The sequence below is a fragment of the Solanum verrucosum genome, unplaced genomic scaffold (assembly GCF_900185275.1).
Source record: "Solanum verrucosum unplaced genomic scaffold, falcon-dt-bn FXZP01000356.1, whole genome shotgun sequence".
Classification (NCBI taxonomy): domain Eukaryota; kingdom Viridiplantae; phylum Streptophyta; class Magnoliopsida; order Solanales; family Solanaceae; genus Solanum; species Solanum verrucosum.
In genome coordinates this window covers 1-9167 of record NW_026020232.1, presented here as the reverse complement: position 1 = coordinate 9167, position 9167 = coordinate 1, and the positions used below count along the sequence as shown (strand labels likewise).

The 9167-nt window shown below is 78.3% G+C and overlaps 1 protein-coding gene across 1 annotated transcript; it reads right to left on the bottom strand.

Annotated features, from left to right (window-relative positions):
- Positions 1–32: 32 nt before the first annotated feature.
- Positions 33–9123, bottom strand: LOC125832746 (uncharacterized; the record flags this gene model as incomplete). Its single annotated transcript, XM_049511939.1, has 1 exon — positions 33–9123. A coding segment is annotated over one exon (9091 nt), but the record flags the coding sequence as incomplete, so codon positions are not given.
- Positions 9124–9167: the final 44 nt, after the last annotated feature.

The window sequence follows — 9167 nt, the reverse complement described above, 5'->3', positions numbered from 1 at the left end:
TCCCCCGCTCGTCGTTGGCCTTTGGGCTGGGCCGGCCGGTCCGCCCTCGGTGTGCCCCGGTCGTCTCGTCCCTTCTGTCGGCGCTGCGCTCCTGGCCTTCCTTGGCCGGGTCGTGCCTCCGGCGCTGTTCCTTTGCCGCCCTTCGCGTGCTCCCCGCCCGCCTCCGCTCTGTCTCCCTTCGCCTGGGCTCCCCTTCTCGGCTTTCGGTCCTCTTCCGTTGGCCTTCGGGCTCGGCGTCCTGCTTCCCCGGGCCCGTCGGGGGCCTTCGTCTTTCCTCGTCCGCGGTGCCCTTCTTGGCTTTCTGCCCGCCGCCCCCTGCGCCCGCCTTTGCCCCGGCTGTTTTCCTTCCTCCCGCCCGCCCGTTGGGGGCTCGCCGCCGCTCCGCTCCCGTCCTCGTCCCCCCTCCCGCTGCCGCCCCGGGCTCGGCGGCTGTTGCTTTTCGGCCTCCGCCGGCCCCTTCTGCGCCCTCCCCGTTTTTGGGTTCCGGGGGGCGTCTGGTCGCCCGGCTGCCCCTTCCCGGCCTTGCCGGCCGGGCCCCCCCCGGCGTGGCGCCTGCGGCTTCCTTTGCCTCCCCGGGGCCCCTTCCCCGGTCCCGCCCTCGTCCGGCTTGCCCGCCTGCGCGCTCTTTCTTGCTTCTCTGGGTGGTGGTGCCTGGCCGTTCTTCGTTGGTGGCGCGCTTTGTCTGGTTCCTTCCGTTCCCGCCCCGCTCCGCCTGCTCCCTCGCTCTGCGGCGGTCTCCCTTCGCGGCCCGCTTCTTCGCGGGCCTCCGGCCTTTTCGGCCGCGGCCGTTTGCGGCCCTCCCCGGTCTGTGCTGCCCTTCGCTGTTCTGGGCCGCCCGCGCGCTCCCTGCTGTCTTCCCCGCGCTTCTCGCCTTGGCCGCCCGGCCCGGGTCCTCTTTGCCCTTTCCTCGTGCTGGGGCTCGCTCCTTGCCCTTGTTGGTCTTCCCCGGCCTTCCTCGTCCGCGCGCGTCCTCCGCTCGCGTTGCCTCCGTCCCTGCCCTTTGTCCCCCCGCCCGTCGCTCCTCCCGCCCTGCTCCGGTGCCCTGTTCGGCTCGCGGCGCCGTGGGCGGTTCGCTGCCCGCCGTCGCGCGCCGTCCCTTGCCCCTTCTCCTTTCGCGGCCGGCGCCGTCGTCCCCGGTTTCCGTCGGTGCCCCTGCGGCCGGCTCCTTGTCGCCCCTGCCCCGCCGCCCGCCCCGCGCCCCCGTTTTCCCCCTTGGGGGCGCCGCGCGCTCGTCGTGCGCCTCCCTCCCGTCCCGCCCTGCGCGCTTGCGCGCTCGTTTTGGGGGCCCCGCCCCCCGGCGCGGCCCGCGCCCCGGCCTCCTCCCCGGCCGCCCTCCCCTCGCGCCCCGTTCGCGGCTCGTGCGGGGGGCCGCGCGCTGCTCTTTCCCCCCCCGCCTCTCGGCCCCGGCTCTCTCGGCTCTCGCCTCGCTGCCGCCCGTCGCGCCCTGCGCTCCTTGGTGTGCCTTGCCGCCTCCCGTGCCCCCTCGCGTCTTTGCCCGCCCGTTGCGCCCGCCGCCCTTCGGCCGCGGGCCCGTCTGCCTGGGCGTCCCGCCCCCGCCTCGCCGCCCCCGCCGCGCCCGGCTCCGCGCGGGCGGCCTGGCCTCCCGTGCGCCCCGCGCGCGCGGCTGGCCTCCCTGCGCGTCCCCGTCGCCGGCCGTCGCGGCCCGTGGTGGTTGCCCCTCCCCTCTCTCTTGTTGTCGCGGCTCCCGCCCGTCGTGCGTCCGGCCTCCCCGCCCCTGCTTGCGCCTGCGCGCGCGCCGCCCCCCGGTCCGGCGGGCTTCCCCTGCGTTTCCGCCTCTCCCTCCGCGGCGGCCCCGCCCCTTCCCCGGCTTCCCTTCGTCCCGGCGCGCGCCCGGGCCCCGCCCCGCCTTCGCCTCGGGCGGCTCCGTCGTCCGCCTTGTCGTCTGGCGCCGCGTCCTCCGCGGCGGCCCGGGCCCCCGTCCCCTGGCCGGGGGCGCCCGCGCGGGTGCGCGCCCCGTTGTGCCCGGCCCCTGTCGCCCCCCGCGGCGCTGTCTCCGCGTCGGGTTGTTTGGGCCTGCCGCCCCCCCGGGCGGTGCCTTCCGTCCCCGGCTCCCTCCGGGCGCGCGCCCGCTCGCGCCCCCGTCCCGCGCGGGCCCGCTGCCCCGGCCTTTGCCCCGCGCGTCCCCGCGTGCTTGCCCTTGTCGGGCGGGCCGCGGCTGGGGGCCGGCGCTGCGCCCCGGTCGGCTGTGGCCCGGTGCGCGCCGGTCCGCCGCTCGCCTCGGGGCGTGGCCCGCGTGGCTTGGGGGGGCGGCCCCCGCCCGGGCTCTCGCTCCGCCCGCGGCCCGCCGTCTCCTTGCTTGTGGTCGGCCCGCGCGCCTCTGGCGTGCTTCGGCCTCTGCGCGCTCCGGCCGCTGGCCTGTGGGCTCCCCCTTCGCCCCGTCTTGCCCCCCGGCCCCCGGCGTCTGCCCTGTGTGCGCGTCCCCGGGCGCGTCCCCCGTCCGGCGTCCGGCCGCTGCTTGGTGGGCTCCCCCTGCGGGGTGCCCCGCCGCCCGCCCTTGCTCTTCTGCGCCGGGTTCGCGTGTGCGCCTCCCTGTCGGGCCCCGCCCGCTGGTGCCCTCTGCCTGCGCGGGGCGCCGCCCGCGGCCCCTCTGGTGGCGGCCCGCCGCGCTCCTGCCGTGCCCCTCGTTCGTCTGCCTTGGGTCTCGGGGCGCCCGCCTCCTCGCCCCGTCTCGTCGCTGGTTCCCTCCGCCGTTTCCCTCCGGCTCGCTGGCGCTCGCGTGCGCGTTCTCTCGGGTCCCGCCCCTGCTTCGCGGCCTCGGGGGCGCCCCGCCCTCGCCCTCTTCTCCCCTTTCCCTCGGTCGGCCGGCGCGGCTGCTTTGTTGCGCCGCGCCCCGGCCTCCCGCGCTCCCCGTGGGCCCTTTTTGGTCCGCCGCCCTGGCGCTGCGGGCTGCCCCGGCCGCCGGGTTCCGGTGCCCCCTGCGCGCTCCCCTCGCTCCCCCCGGGTGTTGGTCGCTTCCGCCCGCCGGCCGGTGGTCCTGGCCGTCGCCCTCCGCTCCGGCGTGTGTCCCCCCTCCCTGCCGCCTCCCCTCGCCCCGCCCCTGGCTGGCGCTTCCGCGCGCGCCCTCCCCCCGGCCGTCGGGGCCCGTGCCCGGCCCCGCTGCGTCGGCGGGCGCGGCGGTCGCTGCCCCCTTGGGCGTGCGCCTGGGCGGCGCGGCCGTCGGTGCCGCTCTTGGTGGTCGTCGCCCCTCTTCCCCTGCGCCCTTTGCCGGCCGCCGCGGGGCCCGGTTCCCTGTGCCCGGCCCTTGCCCCTGGGTTCGTCGCTCCTCCGGGTCGGGGGCCCCCCGCCGCTCGCGCGTTTCGCGCGTCCTCCGCCCGGGCCTCGGGTTCCCCTTCCTGCCCCGGGCCGTGGCGGTTGCCGGCCCCGTTCGGCCGTCCGGCGCCGTCGGCGGGCGCCTCGGGCCGCGTTCTCTTTTCTGTTTCCCCCCTGCCCCCCCTGGCCTCGGCTCCGCCGGCGGTCGGGTCCCGCGGCTGGCCGCGCCCCGCCCGTCGCGTGGTGTCCGGTGCGCTCCCGGCGGCCCTTGCCCCCGGCGGCCCGCCTGCCGTCCCCGCCCGGTCGTCCTCCTCCCCGCCTCCGGTCTCCCCGGTGCCCCGCCTCTGGTCGCTGGCCCCCTGTCGGCCCGGGCCGTCGGCCCCCTGGCTCCGTCCCTTCGGGCCCGGCTTGGCTCTGCGGGCTGGGCCCGGGGGTCCCCGTCCCGCCCCGTCGGCTGTCGGTGGCCTGCTCGCGCTGCTCCGCGGCGCGCGCGGGTCGCCGCGTGCCGGCCGGGGGCCGGCCTGGGCCCGGTTCCTTCGGGGGCCTTCCCCGGGCGTCGCCCCGCCCCTCCGCCCTGGTCCGGCCCCGGGCCTCCGCCTGTTTCCTTCCCCCCCGCCTTGCGCTGGTCCCCCCGGCTGTTTCCGCCCTGTGCTTTCTGCCCCGTGCTCTGCCTGTCCCCGTGCCGCCCTTCCCCCCGCGCGGGTCCCCGGCGGGCGTCCCTCTGCCTCTCTTCCGGTCGCCCCCTGCCTCGTCCTCTCCTTCGTGCCGCGCCTGCCTGGCTTCCCGCGCTTCCCCCTGTCCCTGTCTCTCTCCAGCCCCCCCCGCGGCGGCGCCCCGCGCCCGCCGGGCCCGTGGGCTCTCGTTCCTCCCTCCTGCGCGTCCCTCCTCGCTGCCGCGCCTTTGGCTCCCTTCCGCGCGTCCTCGTTCCTCCCGCGTTTCCCCCCGCGCTTGGTTGCCTTTCTTCCCTTTGCCCTTCCGCGCCCTGGGCCGCCCTCCCTTGCGTCCCCTCCGTTGGGCCCCTCGCCTGCTTTGTTTTCCTTCCCCCGTCGGCTTCCCCTTGTCCGTCCCGTTCTGCGTTGGCTGTTCGCCGCCCGGGGCCGGCCCCCGCCGGCCCCGTCCCGTCCGTCCCGGCCGGCCCGCGGCGCCCCGCTCTCGCCGCGGGCGCCGCTCGCGCCGTCCCCGCCCGCCGCCGGGTTCGGGCCTGGGCCCCCGTGCCCCGCCCTCCGCGCCCCTCCTTTTCCCGCCGTTCCGGCTCCCTTTTGCCGCCTTCCCTTGCCTCCCTTGTTCCCTCGCCCCGCGGCTGTTCCCCTTGGCGCCCTGCTGCGGTTCTGCGTCCGCCCGGGCGTGGCCGGCCTTCGGTCCTCCGGCTTTTCCCGGGCCGCCGGGCGCGCCCCGGCCCCCCGCGCCGTGCGGTGCTCTTCCCGCCGCTGGCCCCTCCCTCCGGCTGCGCCGCTTCCCGGGTGGGCCGGCTGTTCCCCGCCCTCCTCTTCCCGCGGCTCCCGCCGCCGTCTCCGGCCTTCCTCCCGTTGCCGTCCCCGCCCCGTCCCGGTTCCGGCCTTTTCCCCCTTCCCTTTCGGCGTCCGCGCGCCCCGCGCTCTCTGTCGGGGTTCCCCCGCCCCTTCGGCTCGCCTCCCCCTGTGCCCGTGCCGTTCCCCTGGCCCCTTTCCCCTCTTCGGCCTTCCCCGTTCTCCTTTGCCTCTTTGCTCCTCCCCCCCGCTCTGCCCCGCCGGCCGCTCCGCCCCGGCTCCCGCCCCCGGTTTTGCCGCGCCCGCCGCGCCCTCCTCCTCCTCGGGGCCTGGCCCTTGCCCCGCCGGCCGGGTGTCGGTCGCGCGCTTCCGCGCCCTCCCTTTTCGGGGCTCGTTGCTTCGGCCGGTGCGTTGTTCCCCCTCCTTCGCGGCTTTCGCCTTCCCTGCCCCCCGTCCTGCTGTCTTCCTCGCCCCCCCCCTTTGTGGGCTCTCGGTTCGCGCGCCGTTTGGCCCCGTCCCCCGGCTTCCGGTTCCTCCCGCCTCGCCCGTTCTGCTTCCCCCCTGGCCCCCTTGGCGCTCTTGCTTCCGTGGCGCGGCTCCCCCCCGCCGCCGCCCGTCCTCCCTCTTTCCCGTTTGCGCCTCGGTCGCGGGCGTTGCGCCCCGCGGCCTCTCCTCCTTGGCTTTCCCCGCTCGCCCTCGCCCGCGCGCTCCCGCTCTCCTGCGGGCCCTTCGGCGGGCCCCGCTCCTCGCCGGTTCGCTTCGTCTTTCGCCCCTCTCCCCCGTCCGCCGCCCGCTTTGCCCGTCCGTCTCGCTGCGGGCCTCCCCCCGTTTCCTCTGGCTTCGCCCCGCTCCGGCCTCGTTCCCCCTCTTTCGGGTCCCGCCCGGTCTGCTCCCCCTCGCCCTTCTCCGCCGCTCCCGGTCGGTCGGCGGTGCCCCCTCCGGGGGCTCCCCCCTCCGCTTCCTTCCGCCTTCCGGGTTTCCTCGCCCGTTGCCTCGCCCCCTGTCCGCCTCCTTGGTCCGTGTTTCCCGCCGGGTCGCCTGGGGCGCCCCCGGCCCGCGTCCGGCGCGCGCCGCTGCCGCCGCCCGCCCGCGGCGCGCGCTGCCTCCCCCCTCGGCGCCGGCGTTCCGCGGGCGTCTCGCGCGCCCGGGCTTTGGCCGCCCCCCCCTCCCCTGGTCCCCCCCGCGTCGCTCGGCGGCCCGGCTCGTCCCCGTTCCCCCTCCGCCCGGGGCGCCTCGCCGGCCCCCTCCGCTTCCCTCCCGCCCTTTTCCCGCCCTCTTTGCCTCTCTTTTCCCCGTCCTTTTCCTCTTTCCCTCGCGGTCCTTGTTCGCTCTCGGTCTCTCGCCCGTCTTTCGCCTTGGCCGGCCTTCCCCGCCCGCTTTGGGCTGCCTTCCCCCCCCCCGCCTCGTCGCCCGCGCCTCGTGGTGCGCCCGGGTCCGGGCCCCCGGGGCTCTCCCCTCTCTGGCGCCCCCTTCCCGGGGCCTTGGGCCCGGTCCGCCGCTGCGGCCGCTTCTCCCCCCCCTTCGGCCGCCGGCGCCGCCCGCTTCTCCGGCTGGGCTGTTCCCGGTTCGCTCGCCGTTCCTCCGGGCCTCCTTGTCCGTTTCTTTTCCTCCGCTTCTTGCTCTGCTTCCCCTCCGCGGGTCCTCCCGCCTGCCCTGGGGTCGCGGTCGGCGCGCGCCGGCGCCCTCCGGGTCTGGGCGTCCGGCCGCCCGCCGGGCTGTCGCCGCGCCCCCCGCGCGCGTTGCGTTTCCCCCCCCCTTGCCGCGCCGTCCGTCGCCGTGGCCTCGCCTTTCGGCCCGCCGCGCGCTCGGGGCGCCCGGGCGGCCCGCTTCCGCCCCGCGCTGCGCCTTGCGGCTTGCGGGGGGCGCCGCGCTGCGTGCCGCCCCGGCCGCCGTGCCCTCGGCCTCCTGGCTTCGGGCGCCCCTTGCGTTCCCCGCCTCGCTGGTTCCCGGGCTTCTGCCCTTCCCCCCCGTCTCGCCTTTCGCTCCGTTCTTCCTCGCTGCGCGCGCCGCGCTCTCCGTTGCCGCGCGTCGTTTGTGTTTCCCGCGCCGCGCGCGTCCCCCGCCCGCTCCGCGCCCGGGGCGCGCGGGGCGGGCTGCCGCTTTTCGTCTTCCTTGGCGCTTTCCGCGCCGGGGTTCGTTGGCCCCCCCGCGCGCGCCCGCGCGCCGGTCGGGGCCGGGCGGGCGGCGCCCGCCGCGCGCGTCGCCCCCCGTGTTTCCCCGTGTTCGCGGGTTCTGCTTTGCCGGTTTCGCCCCTGCTCCTTCCGCCGGTTCCCCTCCGGCCCCTTGTTCCGCCTTCTCCTTCCTCTCCCTGCTCCGGTTCCCTGGCCTTCTCGCGCCGTCGCGGGCCGCGCCCCGCCCCGTCGCCGCGCTCCGCCCCTTTCCCCGGCTCCTTCCCTCGGTCGGCGCGCCGGGCGGTGTGTCCCCGGGCCGGGCCGTCGTCCCCGCGCGCTGCTGCCTCGCGCTTCCTCGGCCTTCCTCGTTGCCGCCCCCCCTTGCCCTGCTCTCTCCCCTCCCGCTGCCCTTTCCCCGCTTCCCCGGGCCTGTCGGCCCCGGCTCTCCGCTCGTTGCCTCCCTCCGTGTCGCGCGCGTGCGGCCCCGCCCCTCTCCGGGCCTCCCCGCCCTGTTCTTGCCTCCCCTTCCGCGGCCTCCCCGGCCGTCGTCCCTCTCCGCCGCTGGCCGCGCCGGGCTCCCTCCGCCTCGCTCGTTCGCCGGCTGCGGTCTCGTTCGTTCCCGGCCTTCCCCCGCCCCCGCTCCCCCCTCCGCCCGGCCCTGCCCCCCCCTCGCCTCCCGCCCGCGCTCTCCGTCTGTCCCTCCTTCCTGTCTGGCCCTGGTCCGTTTCCCCGTGTTGCGTCCCCTTCCGCCGCCGGCTCCCCTCCTGGTGGTGCCCTTCCGTCCCTTCCTTTCCGTTTCCGCCTTGCGCCCCTCCTCCCCCCGGCCCCCCCCCCTTTGCTTTCTCCTCCGGTGCCGGCGGCGTCCTCCCCGCCCCTCCGCCGCTCCCTGGTCGGCCTCGTTTCTGGTTGCGCCTCGGCCGGTCTCTGCTCGTCTTCGCGCCCCCCCTTTCGTTCTTGCTTCCTGCCCCCTCCTTGGCCCCTGCTTTCGCCGTTGTTCGTCTTTCCTCCCTCCCCGCCTTTCCCCTCTGCCTCTGCCCTCCGCCTGCCCCCGCCTGTCCCTGTTCCTCCTTCCTCCGCTCCCGCCGGCCCCCGTCCTCGGCCCGCCCTCCTCTCTGTTCTCCCCTGCTCCTGTCTCCCGCGCGTCGGCTTGCTTTGCGCCCTCTCCTTTCTTCCCCGTCCCCGCGCCGGCGGCCCGCCCCGGCCCCTTCCGGCCCGGCGCGCCTCGCCGCCCGCCGGGCCGCGCCGCCCGGTGCCCCCTCGGGCGGCCCGGCCGGCCCCTCCCCCGTCCCCCTCCGCGCTTTTTCCCTGCCCCCTTCCCTCTCCGCTCTTGGCGCTGGCCTTCCCGCGGCTGCTGGCCCCGCCTTGCCCTCCCCTGGCTCCTCGTTCCGGGCTTTCGCTTGTCCTCCTTCCCCTTCCCCGCCTCCTCGCGCCCGGTCTTGTTCTTTCTTGTCCCTCCTCCCCGTGTCCGGCTTGGGTCCTTTGCGCGCCTGCTGCCTTCCTTGGCTGTGGTCGCCGTTTCTCCGGCTCCCTCTCCGGCCTCGCCCCTCCTTCTCCGTCCCCCGTCCCCCCTGGTCGGCCCCTCTCCTCCCTCGCCCGTTGCTCGGGCCGCCCTTTGCCTGCTGCGTCGCCGGCCCGCTGGCCGTGCGCTCCGTCGCGTTCTCCTGCCTCCTCGCCGCCCCGGGCCGCGCCCGCGTCGCCCTTTTCTCTCCTCCCTGCCTCCCTTCCCGCCGTCGGGGTTTGTTGCCCGTCTTCGCTCTCGCCTTCCTCCGGTTCTCCGCGTCGTCGCTCCCCTCCCCCCCTCTCCCTGCTTTCCTGCGCCCTTCGCCGTTTCCCTCTGCCTTTGTTCCTCCTTCCCCCTGCCTTTCCTCTTTGCGCCCCGCCTCTGCCTCCTGGCCGGCTCCCCCCGGTCGCCTTCCTCCCCCCGCCGCCGCGCGCCGCCTGCGCCCGCCGCGCCCGTCCGGGCCCGGCGGGTTCCCGGCGTGCGCGGCCGTCCTTCGCCCGGCGCCTTCGTTTTGGGCCGCTCGGCGCCGGTGCCGGCCCCCTGCCCCTGCGTCTCCCGCCTCCGCGCCTTCCCGCCGCCGCTCGCGGCCCCCGCCCTCGCCCGCCCGCGCGGCCGGCGTGGGCCGCCCGCGCGGCTTTTGGGTTCCCCCCGCCCCTGGCCTGCGCGGGGCGCCCGGCGCCCGCTTGCCCGTGCGTCCTGCCTCGGCCTTCGGTCTGCCGCCCCGGCTCCCCCGTCCGCCCCGCCTCGCTTGCGCTTGCTCCGCGCCCGCCCTGGCCTGCGGGTTCGGCCTCGCTGCTCGCCGCCGGGCTCCCCCTCCCC